The following is a 19,643-nucleotide window of genomic DNA, read 5'->3' as shown; positions in this document are numbered from 1 at the left end:
GTGAATCAGGTCTTATTTCTGTACTGCAAGGTTCAGAGTGAATTAACGTTGAACCTTCATCACGCTGCGCCTCCTGAAACATCCTCCATCCTTCCTCCAAAACACAGCTGATGCCTCAAAGCCAACACTCTAGTTGAGGAGTGGGAGAGGCAACACTGAGCCCAGCCCAGCCCCACATCCTGCACCCAGGGAACTGAATCCCACCTGCTCTGCTCTGCTCTCCCCCTCCAGGACTCAGCAGGCAGGCTACAAGGTCATTCCTCCTCCCTCCGAGGCCGTGTGCCAGGCTGGCTGGTGGATGTGAAGACACGCTGGAGAAGACAACGATGCTGCCTACAACTGCTGGCCACCGGTGGAGGAGCAGGTTCCTCATGAGGTGGCAAGAGGCTTGTTGTAAGTAACACCTGCTCAGGTACTAAGTACAGTGATTCTGTTTGTCAAGGGAGCAGAAAGAAAATAGGTCACATCAGGGTTAAGAATAGGGGAGAGGGACAGCTAAGAATGGAGATGTTTGAACTAATTCCTGATTCCTTTAGAGGCCAGGCTAGCTGGGAGGGAGAGCGAGACTCTAAAGATGAAGATGGGCTTAAAGTGGGACAGTGAGTGATGATTGTTTCTGAATTCCAGTGGGCCTGGCAGGTGAGAAACAGTGAGACAGATACCACCGCACAAAGATCCACCCTGAACACTTCTCAGGCATCCTGTAAGCTGCAGACTCCTCTCTGTGGCAGGGGTTTACACATAGGCTGCTGAGCAAGGGTCACAGCTCCTCACAGCAGAAGTCATGACAGATTTTACAAGGGAATGCAGGATGCAAATGCAGAATTCTCCCACTGGGCACTGCCACATGTAGTGAAAATCAAGGAGTCAATAAAGAAGATCTCTTTTAAATTAAATTGTAAAAGTTCAGCCTATGCATCTTCCCAGTGGACTAGGGTATCTGCTACAGTATCCCTGAGAGCAGAGCAGAGACTGCTAGGGTGGGTGATGTGGGCATCAGGGAATGTACCTGCACTTCAGATGAGCATTTGGGAACCGTAGCGGAGCAAAGAGAGCACTTGGAGGGTGTCCATCCATACTGCATGCCCAGGTAGCTGAGCAGGTTTTCCTTGTTCCTGCCCCCTGATCTAATTTGGCACTGCCACTGTAAGAAGCTGGGGCAATTGTTTCCTTCTTCAGAAAACAGGCATCCTCACAGACTAGACTGCTGTATAAATTATTTACAATGAATGCTACTGAGTCTTGACTTTGATATACCTGGATCAGCTTTCTGCCACCTGCTAGCGTCACCAAACACTCCACAAAGTAACTTAATCTTCCCGTAACACAAAAACACATGCTACACATCCTTCTGTAGGGTTGGAAGACAGTTTCAAGTTCTGTCTATTACTTCCCTGCCTCTCTTCCTTGTGGAGCTGCATCCTAACCAGTGCAATGAGTTCCTTGGTCTCAGCTTACATCCTACTGGATGCATCTCTTGCAGGGACTGAAAATGAAATCAGACCATCTCTCCATGATTTTAGTAAAATATTTCCAAGAGCATAGAGCAATATATGGGTAACAACAAGACATTTTTGGCACATCCTACATGGCTGCAGAAACTTGGCATAAATCCCGTTCCTGAACATAACCACAGCAGCTGCCTGAGACTTTGTTCCTACCAGCCACTGCCAGCATGCATACTGGTGGAACCCCACAGCCACCCAGTCAGGGCTGGTGGTGGGTAGGCATTTTGAGAGATAAGCCCTGAACAGAATGCTACCCGTATAGCATTACACACAGTCTGCTCTTGCGTTTCTTGGTGTACAAAGCAGCTAAATGTTATCTCATCATCACAGCTGTCAATCTATTATTAATACTGTACTTTTGTTAAGCATCCAGGAAAATACGGGGTCACTTGAGTGACTCACTGCTCTCTCCCTTCCCCACTCTAGCTCCCATTCTTTTAATTCTCTCCCTAAACAATAGTGCGATGTATTCTGAATGGAATTAAGTATCAGTCAGACAGATAGTACCTGCACTGTGCCAGTCCATGGGCTATGAACTGCTTTCATGGCAGTCTCTGCTGTTGACCCTAACCTTTCCATGACAAGAAAGCACAGAGGTGCTCAGGGTAAAGATCTCTTTTGTATTTCACCATAAGGATCCCTAATTATCATTAAAAGAGCACAAAGACTGGCATAGCCTGGGCTGACATACACCTGACATCTCAACTGTAAGAGAAAAAAAAATTCTTGAAGAAATTATAAAAGATGGATGAAATGAAAAAGAGCTGGGACACTCTCTCTGAACACTTATCCCTTGGTCCTCAGTAAAGTCGTATAGCTTAGGATCCGAACTGTGTAGTTCTCCTTAGGCTACCCGTCCACAAATCCAACAACTCTCACAAGGATCATGGGAACACAAAAAGGCCCTATGCAGGATGACAAGGTTTGAGTGTGAAGGCAGCATCGCTGACAGAATCCAAGTTGATATAAAAAATTGGGCTATGGGGCAGACTAAACTCTAGAGAGACTGGCGCAAGGGAAGAGCATGGCTGACTGCAGAGATGTTCCAGGCAGAGCTTCTCCAGAGCATGGGACTCCACTGGCCCCCTCTCCTATGGCAATCCTTTCACAATTCCTTTTGGGTTTAAGAAACAAAACACCTGCTTGTTGGTTCTCTGGAAAACAAAAAAAACACAAAAAAAACCCCAAACAGGACAGAACAATCTGGTTTCCAGCCCAAGAAAGAACCACGAGATGGTAAAGACATCCACTTTAGCTACCATTCACCCCTAAAAACACTCTACCAACCCCAAGTGACTATCTTCTCCCGAAACAAGTGAAAAAGGGACAGGACAGAGCATGATGTACAGGCAAACCTGCTTCAGTTTTAGTCAAATGCTCAAACTTGTCACCTTAAAAAACAGCGAGGGAGCTGAATTTGCTTCCCACATTGAAGAAACTAATCTCAGTTCCACAAAAGGAATTAAGATGAAGGATGAAAATGTTTTACATAGTCTGCTTAAACATAACTCCCACTCCTCTAATGACAGGAGGCATAAAGCTTGCTTTCGTGTTGCTGATACTTTTTTGTCACAGAATTGAGAGTTTTAAAAGCTACTGGCTCCCAGGGAGGGTTGGTAACTAGTGCCCCGATGCCATCCACAAGGATCCAGACCCATGTCTGCAATGGTGATTCACAACAGCTCTAAAAAATGCTGTTTTGGGGATTGTCTGACCTTGCCTTTGAGACACTGCAGGAGAAAGGGGGAGCATGCTAACCATCTTCCTAACAGCCCTTTCTTCAACTAACAACCTGCAATTTTTTCCTCATCTCCATTGCTACAGGCAGTATTGGTTAGAGGAGATACTTGCAGGGCTGTTGCTGTGGGATTCAGAAAATATTTTGAGGGCAATGGCAAGTACCAGGTGTCCAGTGGTTTAGGGTCTCCTTGTTACTTTTTAACAGCTTTCTTGGTCATCCCTTTGTAAAGTAATCTAATTAATAAAAAAGTCTCTTGCCACAAGGCCCAAGCAACACACTGTGGATACGGAAAGCAAACGATACCCTAATTTAGAGGCTAACTTAGACCTGGGTCTGATCTGTCACAAAGATTAGGATTAAAATTGCAGGAGCACCACTGAGATGTAGGTTGTTTTGTTTTATTTTTTCTTAAAAGCTTTTCATTAACATGTCTATTTCTGAAAAAAAAACCCAAACCAGAGCTTCTTAAATACATACCAGTGCCTCCTCTCTCAATCCTGACTGTTTAGAAAGAACTGTCTTTTATCAGAGGTGACACTTCCCACTGCTCTGTGCTCCATTCTCCTCTGACAGGTTCCAGTACTCCAGTATCTGGCAGCAAAGTCCCCTGGGATGCACCCTAACTTCCTTGTGAAACTGGAAGGATATTTACTTGCTTCCTCATGGGAAAAAAAGAACAGGCTAAGAGGAAAGTCATCCTGCCGGGGTGCAGGCCAGCAGTGAAGGGATGTAGCTGTTTAGAGGCTCATTACAGTGCAGGGCATTGCAGCGCAGAATCCCGCTGTGAGGGTGATGGTGTAGCCGTAGTGGAGTTCCAGGTGGTGGTGGGTGAGGATGAGAAAGCACGGCTCTAATACCTGCACTGTTTCTCCTCTGCTTTTCACCTACCAGTGCTCGGCTGCTGGCTGTCGCTATGTGCTGCCGAGTCCTTCTTTGCGTGTCCTTCCTCCTGCAAGTGTAACAGCCACAACCTGGAAGTGGACTGTAGCGGCTTGGGCCTCTCTTCCATCCCCTCAGACATCCCCACAAACACCAGGACCTTCCTCTTTCTCAACAACAAACTCAGCATCCTGCCGGGAGCAGTGTTTTCCAACCTCTCAGCCCTACAGAGGCTGGATCTATCCAACAACTTCTTGGACCAGCTCCCTCAGAACATCTTCAGCGACCTGGGGAACCTCACGGAGCTCCAGCTGAGGAACAACAGCATCCGGGCCTTGGACAAGGACCTGCTACAACACACGGCGCTGCTGCGCCAGCTGGATCTCTCCATCAACGGCCTGGCCCAGATACCCTCGGGCATCTTTGATGACCTGCCTGCCCTCCGCTCCCTCTCTCTCAGGTCCAATCGCCTGCAGAGCCTGGACAGGGTGACCTTCGAACCGCTGACCAGCCTGCAGCAGCTCCAAGTCGGGGACAACCCCTGGGAATGCGACTGCAACCTCCGAGACTTCAAGCACTGGATGGAGTGGTTCTCCTACCGAGGTAGGTGCTCACGCAGCGGGAGCCAAGCACAGAAGCGCTGGTTTTCCACGGAAAGGCAGATAAAGACAGGCAGGGAAGAAGCTCAGGCAGATACATCCGGCAGGTCAGGCTGACCCAGATGCCTGATCTTAGCCAAGGAGCATGAGGACTGTGCTGCAATGCTAAGAGACAGTTTAGTGCCACTGCACCTCCATACGGCAACACTACCAGGCTAAGAAGTCCTCTGCAGCCCCATATCTCCTATTTCCTTATTCTGTTTCTAATCTGAAAGATCACTGTTTGGTTTGTTGTTATTGTTGTTTGTTTGCTTGTTGTTTTTTTTTTATTTTTTTGATCGGAAAGAACTTCCCTCAAGTAACATCAAAAATTTAGGATTATGGATTCCCCTCACCCTTTCTGCCTAGAGAGAAGAAATGCTTTTCATGCTTGAAAATAACCATGACATTCTGTTCCTTAAGCCAGAAGAAGTAAAAGCTGTAAAGCATCAGGTTTGTTTTCAACAAAAGAGCCATAGGAGACAGTGCCACTTGGGAAAATACTGCAACTAATATTAGCAAACTCACACTAAAGCTCCAATTAACAAGCCAGGCCTTATAGTCTGGCTATAAAATCATCATTTCAAACCAAGCAGGTTTTGACAAGTTTGTGTTTCTAGCTTTTCCTCAAAATATGGAAGGCTGGAAAGGTGTGCATCATTTAGGAGGAATGTCGACAGGATGACACACTTTCAGGTGCTGAGACTCAAAGAAAGATGCCACTTCTTACAGGAATGACAACTGAAGGTCTGACCTTCTGTTGCTGGAGCCAATGAGTAGGAAAGGGTCTCAAATCATGCGGATAGCAACAGTCAGCTGTCACATCCCTGCTGATCACAGCCATGCTGCAAAGAGATTATCTATGCCTATGGCTACACTGCAGTCTGAAATATGAATTTGTGTGAGCAGAATCAAACAAGCATAGGAGTCCCACTTTCCTGCCCCCTCCTTTTATTTTTTTGGTTTGTTTTCTTTCTTGACTCTTATATCACAGAGTCGATGGAATGCACACGGAGTTAAGTTCCCTTTTTTCTCTCTGTCCAAAGAAATTGCCCAAACTCGCTCAAGCATTTGTTTCAACATCTGTCACTATTTTCACGGAGGGGGGATGGATTAGTTGTTAGAAGATGGGACTCTGTGTCTGTTGTTATATTGAGAAGATACAGTCTGGTCCTATCTTTTTGCTTTAATTTCTCCTTTTCTAAAATGGTTTTACTGACACTTACATAACTCACTAAACAGTATGAGGCTGACTTTATAGATGGTCTCAGAGGGCTTTCATGTCCTGGCCTGGAAGATGTCTATGCAGATATCATACACTGTGAGCTCTACTGTCAAACTCAACATAGGCAGAAGCATACCAACCAGCTGCCATGGTTGAAGCTGTCCCAACTGTGGAGGGCTAAGGCATGCAAAATGTCTCCAAGTTAGGCAGAACAATCATTTTAAAGGATACCATGTGTCTTCCTTCTGCCCAGTGCATGGAGGTGTAGCCATTCCTCCCTCCACTTTTGACAAGCACTGAGGATCTGTCAGGCTCTCTTGAATACTCTCCCTACTCAGCAATGCACTCCTACATGAGGGACTGCATCTCCTGGCCCTACTGCTATAATAAAGCAGTTCTCCACTTGCTAACCATAATGCTGCTATGCCTGACTTCTGTAGGGCAAATGCTTAGAATCATAGAATCATTTTAGTTGGAAAAGACCTTGAAGATCATTGAGTCCAACTCTTAACCTAACACTGTCAAGTCCACCTCTAAACCATGTGCCTAAGAACCTCATGTATATGTCTCATATACCTCCAGGGATGGTGACTCCACCACTTCCCTGGGCAGCCTGTTCCAATGCCTGACAATCCTTTTGGTGAAGAAGATTTTCCCTAATATCCAATCTAAACCTCCCCTGGTGCAACTTGAGGCCATTTCCACTTTTGCTATCACTTGTTACTTGGAAAAAGAGACCAACACCCTTCATGTTACAGCCTCCTTTCAAGTAGTTGCAGACAGCAAATAGGTCTCCCCTCAGCCTCCTTTTCTCCAGGCTAAACAGCCCCAGTTCCCTCAGCTGCTCCTCATCGGACTTGTGCAGGTGTGAATGAAGTGATAGGCACTTAGATCACCTGAGGATCTAGCTCTGCTGTCAATGTATCGAGATGAAGCTGTGGTTCACTCCTATTATCTCTATTGGCACAGGTGGAAAAATCGACCAGCTGGCATGTACCCTGCCCAAGGAGCTGAAAGGAAAGGATATGCGAATGGTGCCCATGGAGATGTTTAACTACTGCTCCCAGCTGGATGATGAGAACAGCTCCACAGTGCTGGACAATACTGGCCCACCTTGCACTAAAGGAAGCCCAACTCCTTCCAAATCTAAATCGGGCCCAGAAACAGAAGTGGAGCCCAGCGTGGGATGCCCTCAGAAGCAGCGATATAGGCCTGTGAGCGTGCGCCGGGCTATTGGCACTGTGATTATTGCAGGGGTGGTTTGTGGAATTGTTTGCATCATGATGGTGGTGGCAGCTGCTTATGGTTGCATCTATGCCTCCCTTATGGCCAAGTACCACCGGGAGCTGAAGAAGAGGCAGCCACTCATGGGTGACACAGAAGGTGAACATGAAGAGCAGAAACAAATATCTTCTGTGGCATGAAACTCCTCTAGGAAGGAAAGGACAGCAATGAACAAAGGTACCTGAGAGCAGTCAAGCATGGGTTCTCCCAAAATATATCTTCCCAGACAGACAGACTGTGCTATTGCTCCACTCACTCAAGTAGTGCAACATGCTTCTGGGGGGTCAGGGCACCTGGCTCAATTTCTGTTGCTCTGCCTCAGGCCCATTTTATGTCCTTTCACCCTTGGGCCCTCTCAGACAAATAAAGTAGAGTCAGACCTTGAGTGCTTGCTGTGCCTCATGCCCTTGCACAGAGCTCCCCTCACATGTCAGCTGTGGAGGCAGCTGGCACCTTCTGGGAACCTGTGTCATCCTCTCAGCTTTGGTCCTGAGTCACCTTGTATCCTGTCAAGAGCTCTCTGCAAACAGAGAGCAGCTCTGTGAAAGCTTATGATGTGAGGAACAGGACACCAGAAGTGTCCATGCCTCACTTTCAGGGTCACTGCTGTTGTGTGACAGTAAATTGTTGCCTACCCTACAAGTCAGTGCTGCTGAGAGCACACCAGAAGGAAGGGAAGGTTCCAAGGGGATGACAACTATCAGGAAGAGATTTCCCTTCTCACTTTTAAAGGTGGAAAGATACCACTACCACCCTAACACGATGCCAGAGAGTGCTGTGTCCCTCTTTTTGCTCCTGGTCAAGTCCAAATCTGTGAGCTGACACACACGTCATCAGGTGCACAGATACAGAGCCGTCCTCCTGTACACACACAGCCCGACTCATTCTGATCCCACCACACACACAGAATCAGCCCCAGCTCCAGACACGGAGGCACCCCACCTGCACATGGAAAGCCACACATGCTCAGACTGATTTGCCCTCTGCAGGCAGCCATGAATACATTCAGCCATTTTACCTTACCCTCATCATAACTGTGCATAACACCTTCTGGTTCAGACAAAATACATGCACCCTGCCATTAAGGAGTTAATAAAAACATCTCAGCCATAGTGCAGAGGCAGTGGAAATGGGCAGGAGAGGATGGAGAGAGGCAAAGTTATTAAGGTTACAGCAGAAGTCTGTGGAAATGAGTACACAGCATGAAAAAAATAAGGTCTGCTCTTGTTTTCTATTTTACATTTTCTATGATAAATGGAGAGGGTAAGGAGATGAAGCCTCCATTTGGAAATGTTTGACTGGCAGAGCAGAAGTGGGTCATCAGGAAAGACTAGAAGAAGAGGTGGCTTACCAGCATCAGCATTGTAGGGCATGCTGAGGAGCAGTGTGAGCCTAGTGGAAGGTGGTGGGAGAAGACACACAACCCAAGAGCTGGCGTGGCTAGCCAGAGGGGCAAGAACAGTGTTTGGAGTAGGGTTATGCAGCTGGGGCGACCGAAGAGAGGCAGCAGAATTCTGGAGGGTCTTGAGGTGAAGGCTGAAACCTGGACCACAGGTGGGAGAGCCCAGGAAAGGTCCAGCACGGTAGGCAGCACAGCCCATATACTCTCTCCTTATCGTCACTGCTGTGGTCACGGCCATTCACAGCTGCACATGAGTGTGCCCCCCCCCACACAACTGCACACACTGCCACTGTCACGTAAGGGTGACTTCCCCCAAACAGGATTTGAAAGCCCTCAGACTGCAGCACCTCCTATTAGTCTCAGCTCTTTTCAACCTGACAGTAAAAAAAAAAAAGAAAAGGAAAAAAATTGAAAGGAACTCAACAACTCAACATAAGGACTCATTTTGTATCAGTGGAAGTGGGATAAAATGCTGTCTCCAGGGGAGAGCGCACATTGCCATGGTAACCTGCTCTAACCCGTCACAGTGGGTATTCCTGGGCGAGGAAGATGACACCGGAGGTCGTGCATCTGCAGTGCCTGTGGATGGTGTGATCCCTGCCATCAGGAAACGAGCTGGCAGCCAGCCCAGCTTTGCAGGGTGTTTCACTAGCAACCTGTGCTCAGAGCCCAGCGTGCACTGCAGGTGGACCCTGCCAGGGCACGTCACCTCTTCCCCCTGCTCCAGCTGGATCCCGATGCCTTTGGATGTCTCACAGCCCTCCTGCTTATTGCTGCTGGATCCCCATGGAAGTGATGCACACTGGCTCCTCTCCCCGTTCTGGTCCCAGACAGGTGGTTGTCCTGATCCATGGGCACACAATTCCAAGTCGTTAATCAAAGCCTGGAGTGGCAAACCCCCTCCTGGCCTACCCAGGGTGACCAGAAGCAAAGAGACAGGATGCTCTGGGTTGTTCTGGCATGACATCCCTTTGACACAGGGATGCATGGGACAGAAAAGGATGCTCTTCAGGAAGCAGAAGACCAGGCTGTCCTGGAAGAAGGACTAAGAGAAGCAATCCACCCCCAAGTGTGCGCACACATTGTACCCCGACTCCCAGCTTGTGGGAAAATGGAGAAGGAGGGGGGCTGGTAAGATGTGAGGAGGAAGGACTCTTCCCCCATGCACTGTATAGCTACTCCAACCATCCCATCTGCTGCAACCGTAGCCCGCTCTGAAGGGCAGAACTGGTGCAGTGCAGACTCTGTACGTGTGTTACTGCTGCTCCACATTCCCAGCAAGCCAGGACTAGACTCTGCCTGCTGGATACAAACCTCTCCCCACCCTCCCTCTCAGGAGAACTTATCCCTTTACCATACTGGACTCCGCGGTCATACTTGAAATGGGACTTGAGTCAGAGCGGTATATTTATAGATCTATATTTTACTTGCGTCAAATAATGGTGAGACATTGCACAAAACAAATGGAATCTATATATATGTGTGTGTGTATATGTGTGTGCGTGTGTGTGAGTGAGCAAGAGAATGAGACTGTTTTTAAGGGGACAGACTAGAGGTAAAATGAATGGGAGGGAGGCAGGGGACAACGCAAGGGTTGGGGCAGGGGAGAAATCCTCCTTTCCCTTCACTTTCCCTGTGACCTCCTCTGGCCCTGACCAATTTTTCTTTGTTGCTAATAATATTTTCTATATCTTGTGTCATGGGGCTGATTATGACCTTGCCCATCCTTTCCTTTTTGTTTTCATTTATAAGGCAGAAAGTTTGGATTTATCTCAACCCTAAGCAAGGGACTGCTACGTTTAGAAACCCATCCAGGAAAGGAGAAGAAGGGAAAGGGGAGAAAAGAGAGTTACTGAGAAAGATGAAGGCTGGCTGCACTGGAAAGCAAATACTGTGCTTGGAACGACAAGGACCTGTCCTCTTTCACACAGACCAAAGTAACAGGGTTCACTGGGAAATGTCCTCTTTACGCTGCTGCTGGCAAACAGGCTCTTACCTTGTTCTCCAGCACACCTGGAAAACAGGCTGCCCTTGTGTGACTGAGCTGCTGCACCATCCACTGTCACTCTGGGGAACACGGTACCCAGCCTGGTCAGAAACAAAGCTCTCCTGTGGGTTGCTGGATACAGAATGTGACCCAGTGCATGCCCAGGCAACAGGTTCCTCTGGTGTGTGGGGACAGGGGCTCCCATTGTCCCTGAGGCCATGGCTAGGCATGGGGGGAACCCCCTGAATGCACCCTTTGCTGTGGGCAGGTGTACCAATGCCACATGCAGGTGCCTGCCCTCGGGAAATGGCCATCTGGGGCAGGCAGGTCCAATATGTGCCAGGGCAATGTAGGGGCTGGCAGGGCCACCAGAAACACCCCTTCTACTCCCCCCCGCTCCCCTGGGTACAGGTACAGGCACATTTCTTGCAGGGAATGGATGGCACTTGTAATTTCTTTTTCTTTTTGTTACTGTTTGAGGGAGAGCAACAAGATTTTCTAAAAATGATTGAATGGAGGTTTCTTTGGCACGAGGCAGAAAATTTTTAAAGGTATACTATATTTCTGGCTTGTTGTTACAGAAGAATAATAAAGAATGTATTTTCCTATGCTCCTTCTTGTTTAAATGATATATCTGATAGTAACCTTCCCTCTCTCCCTTACTCCCCGCAAAAGCAAACACTGCAGGGATACAGCCAGTGAAACAAAAAAGACCCTGAATTCCCACATATGTGTATGCTTGTCTATACATGGTATTTGAACTTGGAATGAACATGTACATATATACACACACACTGTATCAGTGTCTAGGCAAGAATGTACTTGTAGTTGGAGTGAGGCTGTAGGACTAAATACACAGTCAAGGTGAGACTCTATATCTAGAAACACAGACACACAGACACACAGTGCTCCAGGGACACAGCCAGACAAGGGCGATTGTGTAACAAGGATAAGATACTGTGGCAATCAGCTCATTACATAAAAGTAGAAAGGGCCAAATTAATCCCTAGTGTAAGAACGCAGAAGCCAATGGAGTTATATTCAGGTCAAATTTGATTTCAAAGGCTTTTTTTTTTTTTTTAATTAGAGCATAATGTTCAATAAAACTTACAGCAACAAATAGTGAGCTATGGGTTCCTACATCTCCACATTCCTGACCCTCCTGAGCAAGGTTATTTGGAAATGGATGGAAATTGTTGTCTAATCCTATTGCACCCCCAAGTACACAAGCTGTCACTCCTAGAGCTAAAAGAGTCTCTCCACCAGCTGTTCACTGGCTAGGTCTATCACACACAGCTAAGAAGTTTAAATTCCCCAATTTTCCACTTTTCAGTGCAACATATACACAATTAATCACATGCTCTACCTGTGAGAAAAAGCTCATCTGGATGCACATGGAGCCACAAAAGATGTTAAACTCTGCCACCATACTCACACTGTTATACTCAGCCACCCTGTTATACTCAGCCACCCTGTTATACTCAGTCTGATCTTCACAGGGAAACTGGGAGCAGAACCCAGATACTCCTAATCCGATAATATCTGAGGCATCTGTTCTGCTGAAAAGGTATGTGCTGTGAGAGAATCACCATTATTGCTTAACTGTATGGTGCCTATGACATATAGTTTAATCTAATTTTGCCATGTAGGTAGAGGAGTGCACACAGATACTACTAAGCAGTTCATATAATACCAGAAATGTAGACCAGAAAAATATAAAGCCAACACACTCATTTGATGACTCTAGGCTTCTTCAGCTCATGAATTATCTTGGAGCAGGCTGTGATTTTCTGCAATTTGATTATCTTTCATTTGGCAAATGTATTTGCCCTGTATATATATATATATATATATATATATCTGCTCATGCACACATGTAACTCCATATATATAAACACATAAATGTGTACATGCATATATAACACATGTAAAATATATAAAGTAGAAGTCCTCCTCACTATCTTGTTCATTGGGAGCTTGCTGTGCCAGCTTGAAAAGCATTTGCTAGTACTGATTGGAAGCACGGGTCAGAGGGTCAGCTTGTATCCTCTGATTAGATAAGGGCAAGTCCTCACCTGGGATTTTTGAGGACTGAAAAGCCTTCCCTCTCAGAATACTGTGCAATACAGACAAAAGAATAAGCATTCCCTGACAAGTATGGTTACAAAATGGAGTGGAAGTAAATAAAGATCTCCTGTGTCATTTTGGGGAGATCCCCACACCAGTAGCAGCCCTGGAAATCTGGGGACAAGGCAGCATCCTTGCAGGTTTTTTTTTCCTTTAGGAGGTGGGGGAGAAGCAACCAACAGAAGCTAAATCTCTCCTTCCCATGGTGGCGTTGTGCTGAAGCCAGGCAGAGGCCATGTGCAGGGCACCTGGAGCTGAGGAGAAAGCAACGCGTGATTCTAAGAATAACTGCCTTGTGTGGAGCTTCTGGGCCAGGACAACAACACGCTGCTCTTTGCTTGGGGCTCCAAGTTGAGCTGTGACCCTTTGCATTTGTTTTTTCTTTGCCTTAACTTGGGAATAAACTTGCTTGTTAGAACAGCTGCAGAAAATCAACTCGTAAAGGGCATCGAATGAGTGATAAATGCAGGTATTTCATTTGAGGAAAGAGGCACAGACGATACACTGAGATATTCACCCAGCTCTGCATAAAGCTCAAGGGAAATATCCAGAGTAACAACAATGCTTTGCATTTCTGTAGCGCTTGCCTTTGGCAGCTCTCTGGGAGCTTGCAAACATTAATGAATTCACAGAGGCAGAGATTCAGAGAGTATAAAGGCCAGAAGGGACTTTAGATCATCCAGTATGACCTTCTGCATACTGCACGCTACTTGGAAAGTGTGTGGAAAAGAACCACAAACATTATTTGAGGGTGGCAGAAAAATGCCTTGCTGTGGAAGGCTTAAAGAGCTCAATCTGCTTAGCTTATGAAACAGAAAATAGAGAAGTTATCCTGTAGAAAGCCCAACAGTGAGTGTTTACATGCAGCTAAGGTGAATTTTCCAGAAAGGCATCCACCTTTGATTTGAAAACATTCAATAGATGAAAAAAACCCTTTTTCCCTTGGTACCTTACTTCAATAACTGTTCAAGCTCACTGTTAGCATTCATGCTAAATATCTCATTTGAATCTGTTTGGTTTCACTTTCCTGTCATAGGTTTTTGTTATGCTTCTCTCCCTTAGATTAAAACAACAAACATTCAGTAACTAGCATCTCTCCTTGTGAAGGTACTTTATACTCTAATCAAACCATCTCTCATTCTTCTTTTTGGTATAATACGCAGATTGAATTCATTAAGTCTTTCGCTGTAAAGTTTTTCCTTATAGCCTTTTGGTCGCACTCTTTCCAATTTTTCCTCCTCCTTTTAAAACCATGCTCCTCATCCGTCAAAATCTGTCCTCCGTATTGTAGGTATTACCTGACTATTGCCATACACTTTACACCTCCTCACCAACCATATCTCACAAAACACAGGCTGTGTGAGCATTGTTCCTACTTTAAAGATGGAGGCATATGGAAAACACTCAGGCAAAACCCTAACAAGTCAGTTGGAAGGAGTCAGATTACGGGAAACTGGTTCTGATCCCACCCATAAGCACATTTATAGTAGTACAACTGCACTGGATTTTAAACAAGAGTCTCCAGATTTCTTGGCAAGAGAAAAAACTAGCCCTTTATTTGAACTGATGGTTCCCTTCTAGCAGTCTCCACTTTCTGACCCACTCGTGGTCTCACACGGTTATCTTTCACATATCTCCCACCAGACAAAAAATGTCTTTGATTCCCTAGTTATTCTTTCTCTCTCCTCCTTATTTTCATCCTCTTGTGACTGCTCATCCCCTTTTCAGCGGCTGCCTCTGACCAGCTGCTTTTCAGATTCTTCCTTCTCTGATCTCCTCAACTGTCACTTCTCAGCTGCCACAAAACACACCAGCCCCCACATCCCCATCTGCTTTTTAAAGGCTTGTTGTCATAAGCAGGGGCTTCTCCGCTCGCTCTTCTTTACTTTGCAAAACCCAAATCAATCAGCAGAATCCACCCCACTGTGAAAGGCTGAGAGAGGAGTTTAGGTCAGCCCTAACTTGTGGCCTTCCAGATTCAGTGAAGAGAAACCACCACACTATAAAAGTCTGAGAGAGGGGTTTAGGTCAGCACTAACTTGTGGCCTTCCAGGTGCTGTGCTGAGGCTTTCAGCTGCATTAAAAAGCATATTTTTATTCAGTCATGCTCAAAATCATGGAGTGTGTGAATCACACCGTAAAAAGGCCCAGCGTTGTATCCAAAGGGAGTGCAAGAGGTGAAGGGGGAGAGCTCTGAGTGACTGCCCCGTAGCTTGCTTGCCTGCTGGTAGTTGTACTGTGGCATGGCGAGACAGGGGACTTCAGTTGTTCCCTGGTGATGCAGAAGGGACTGCAGGCTTGCAGAGTCTCATCTCTTTCTATTCAAGGCACCAACACCTTCTTACAGACTTTACAAGCTCCAGCTTAAACCCATTTGCCTTTTTCCCTCAGATTCCAGCTAAAGGTGCATTACATTAATGGCTAGAAACCCACTTCTAGTTTTGCATCCTAAATATTTTCATGGCCTATATATACTACATGGGCTTCATACGAGCTGTGTCCCTTAGTTTAAATGTTTCCTCTACAATGCATTTATTATAGCAATCCTATCTGCTGAAGCCTTGTTTCCATGTGGCTGAACAAGCTGGGTTCTCCCAGGCTCCTCTCATGGAGACAGGCTTCTCCTTCCTCTCGCCATCTTTCTGTCCTGTCTTTATCTGTCCCAGCCCATATTCCTCTGGCCAAAACTGTAACACAAACTAGAAGGAGAGGTCTCAGAGGGCTTTGGGCAGGAGCACTAACACATCCCCAGCTCCACAGGGAACACCTCTCCAGTTATATTCTAAGACAACGTTTGCTTCATCCACAACTGCATCACACCACCACTTGCCATCATCCTGCTATCACTTCTCAGCATTTTTATCCTCAGCTTTCTCAGGATATGTTTACAAACTCCATCATGACAAGTTGAAAAAAAATAATTCCTTAATTTGGTAAACAGATCCTAAGAACACACACATTTGAGAGCCAAAGGCTAGTGAAGAACAGGGTGGAGCACAGCAGGATGTGGCTGAGAAATGACCAGAGCTTCTGGGGACTGCTGCCCAGTCTACTCAGCTGCCTTTCAGCAAGGATCTCAGGACTGAACTTGGCAGAGCAAAGTTCCCTGAATTTTATGTAGGCATCAGGGGGCAACACAGCCTACACTGAGGATCTCCACTGAGGCTTGGCAAAATGGGCCCAACAGTTCCCAGAAGACGAGGGCTGCCTCTAGTCCTGCTTGCTGTGCACTCCCCCTTATCTCACAGAGTTCCCAGCTTACAGAAGACTTCTAATATTAGTTCTCAAGCAGATGACCTTGTCTGTTGTACTACTGAAATTTGTTCTGGTTTTGGTACTCCTGCCAAGGTCAAATAAGGCTTTCTCTACAATATCCTGGTCTGTTGTACTAGCGATGCCTTCTAGCATTGAATCATCAGGGCACTTCCTCACTACATATTGCTGTCTGTGTCAGGGTCTCAGATTAATGCTAGCAAAGACCAATCCATGACTGACCATGGGGAAGTGCTACAAGTAATCTTCTGCTAGACTTTGATAGGTGCCACCTTCCCACACTGACTTCTATATCTCACCCCGCCCCTCGCAACTCCCCCACCTAATCTGCTCCAATTAAATTTATTGTTTCTTACATGGCAAGTGCTTTACTGAAATACTGAGATGAGACCTTTGACATTTCTTTTTCTTCTAGGAAAATAACCATCTGACAGGAAGTGACTGGGCTAGTCTGGTTTGTCTAATTAGGTCAGCCCTAACTTGTGGCCTTCCAGGTGCTGTACCGGGGCTTTCAGCTGCATTAACAAGCGTTATTTCTATTCAGTCATGACTGAATGAAATAATCTGGTTAGTCTAGTTAGTCTCTGTATCTAGCATTGATAAACTCGTATTACCTGACTCCCTTTTCCTCTAACCGCTTGATAATAATTATACTTTCTTTCAAGATCTCCTCTAATGCCCTGCAAACATTACACAGGTCACATTTCCTAGTCTGAGAGTGACAAACTTATTTCTCCCTCTATTCCTTAACTCTAACCACTGAATTCTTACTCTTCCGGCCGGCATAGAGTCACCACTGCTGGTAGAGTTGAAAAAAAGATCATTTCTATGAGCCTGTGTTTCCATGTGCCAGCTCTCCTGGGGCCAGAGAACACCCAGGCCCAGCACTGTGAGTGCACTAAGCAGCTTGAGCTGCTTATTCCCAGTAGTCAGCTTGTTTCCTTTGCCAAAGATGATATTGCTGTCCTTATCAACAACTTGGGTGCAGAGTCCTCTTTGGTTTTGGCTCAGACTATAGTCTCCATCATCTTGACTTCACTCTTACAGCCCAGAAGTAGACCCACTTCTTATAACCTTTTTTTTTTTCCCCCAATAGCTGAAGAATCTTTTGCTGTTTGTTTTAATCTCCTTTGCAAGGTCTAACTCAGCTTGATTTGTAAGCAATTCTCACTTTATCCCTATATTTTCTGACCTCTAAGATGCAGCTTTCTTTGCTGTCTGTTCTTTTTCCATTCCACACAGGCTCTCCGCAGAGCCAGCTTAAGCAGCCTAAGTAGTTGCCTGTAGTGGCAGATGGAGGGCAACTGAATCAGGCATTGCTGTTTACTGACTCTTCCCAGAAACATGGGCTCCAAGGTGTCCCCAGAAGCTGAACCTCTCCCTCCCCAGTCCAAACTTTGCATTGCTGCCTGTGAAAGGGGTGTCAAGAGCCAGCAGCAGATCACTCCTCTGCACGCCCTGGGTAAGCAGTGTTGTCCATGGCTTGTCTATCTCCTGCACACACACCACCTCTGTCCTGCCTTGGGAAAGTGTGGTGCTGCCCAGGGCTTCCAAGCAAGAGCTCCCAGCAAAGCTCTCCCATAGGCAGAAGCAGAACAGCCACCTTCCAACTCTCCTCTCACATCCTCTGTACCTCACCACCCCAAAATGGGCTCATACCCACTGCAAGACACCTTGCATGAAGATTTGCTGATAGACCTTGTACAGAGCAAGGATAGGGAGAGAAAAAGAGGATGGCTATCAGTACACCCTCTGCATGGTATGGACAGTGAGAGCACAGTGTATGAGCATTAGGAAAGAACAAGGAATATTTCTGGGAATATTATTGCAATAAAGCACTAAGCAAACTGGTCTGATCTCATAGTTGACCCTGCTTTGAGTGGGAGGCTGTCTAGAGACCTCCTGAGGTGCTTTCCAACCAGAATTATCCTATGGTCCTATGATCCTTCTGTATTCCAGTGAGGGAAAGAGGAGAAGCAAAAGGTCTTATGAGGGGAAAGTGCCGATAGTAGGAGTCCCATTACATAGCCTTATGATGAAGAGATTTGTGCCTTAAGTGCATAAGTAGTGAAGGAGAAGAGGAAGCAAACAGGCTAAGTTTGGCAGTAAAAGGAGCCTTATGATGAAGAGATTTGTGCCTTAAGTGCATAGGTAGTGAAGGAGAAGAGGAAGGAAACAGGCTAAGTTTGGCAGTAAAAGGAACATATCCTAGGAGCAGACTGGAGCTGTCCTCAGGTCTGCTAAGTTTCTGTGGTTCTCACCCTGCAAAACCTGTCTGCTTGTGTTTTGGCTGAATTTAAACCAAACCATCTCACAAGATGTTTCCCATAACCTCCTCTGCTGTAATATTTACCACCTTCATTCTCACATCTGCAGACTGCTGCTGTTATCCCTTTCAGCATCTTCTCAAATGACTTCGCACCTCTGTTGAACTATAGGTCCTAACACAGGTCATGACGTCAATTATATCTATGCTAAGGCTGTGGTCCTTGCATGGACAACACCACTTTCCACTATATACCTTAGATGAATAGATGTGGGCTGTTGTGGGAGGACACGTGAAGTGAGGCAATGAACTGGCCTTGCAATCAAAAAAGATTTAGGTTTACACCCTGCTTGGTCAGACGTGTTAATGCCACTTGCTTGGCAATCGGTAGATCTTCACACAGCTTCAAATGGGAGGTCCTGGCCCATTCACGACCCTTACAGTTGGTCAGTCCTCCTGAACGCTCAGTGCATATCAACAGATTCTACACAGCCACAACAACTACACCCTGGGTACACCTCCACATCCACAGGGATTACTCATGTACCTACCTGTGTGCACACACAGAAAACACATGTCACCCCAGACAGGAATACATGCAAATGCTCCATGAATATATGCATCTGTGCACACACCTAGTTATACTCACAGACAAGTATCACAGCCACACAATACACTGCAGAGAAACTGTTTGCCTATGCAAATACACACTCATATGCACACATTCCCCGACACGATGTGCATCTACACATACCCCATATGCAATGCACTCCTAAGGGCCCCTGTGGCCCCAGGCAGAGATACAGGTCCCTGCTGACGCTGGCTCAGTAGGAGTTAATGCAAGAGAAGCCTGGGAAGGAAATTAAAAGCAAAAAAAAAAAGTTGAAAGCCCAGCACATGATTCTTCTCCTATCACATCTGTGAATCCTGGAGCGCAAGAGTAATTGTCTGCAATGAGTCAGACCAAAAGGCACAAGGAAATGGTTGCTATGGCAACCCACACACTGCTCTAATTCGGCTCAGAATTAGAATGATATCAAATAATTTGCACGCAAAGGGAACACAGCAAAGGCGCCGGGTGCCAATCTAAAGAATCCAGCTATATGCAAGCCTCTTCTGAGCCAGTGTCAAGGGCTCTTTTCCCTTCAAGCATGACAGCCGTGGCAATCAGAGGAGCTATAGAGGCGGCAGTGATGGATAACCTCAGGCTAGAAGATTTCTGCTACGCATGGGCAAGAATGGGCTCCTGGGCTGGAGCTCCAGCCCGGAACAGGCTCCAGGACTGGGGATGTCCTGGAGAGATGCCTCGGCAG

The 19,643-nt window shown here is 46.4% G+C and overlaps 2 protein-coding genes across 2 annotated transcripts in view; one reads left to right on the top strand and one right to left on the bottom strand.

Annotated features, from left to right (window-relative positions):
- CACNA2D4 (calcium voltage-gated channel auxiliary subunit alpha2delta 4) overlaps positions 1-19,643 on the bottom strand; it is a gene marked incomplete at both ends in the record, with an annotated part of 131,005 nt that overhangs the window by 42,349 nt on the left and 69,013 nt on the right. The window lies entirely within an intron of this gene.
- Positions 327-7,415, top strand: LRTM2 (leucine rich repeats and transmembrane domains 2; the record flags this gene model as incomplete). Its single annotated transcript, XM_080352566.1, has 3 exons — positions 327-393; positions 4,141-4,731; positions 6,961-7,415. 3 exons carry the CDS (start codon positions 327-329, stop codon positions 7,413-7,415), a joined length of 1,113 nt encoding a protein of 370 aa, XP_080208692.1.

The sequence above is a fragment of the Nesoenas mayeri genome, assembly GCF_963082525.1.
Source record: "Nesoenas mayeri genome assembly, chromosome: 1".
Classification (NCBI taxonomy): Eukaryota; Metazoa; Chordata; class Aves; order Columbiformes; family Columbidae; genus Nesoenas; species Nesoenas mayeri.
This window is presented reverse-complemented; position numbering and strand designations above follow the sequence as displayed.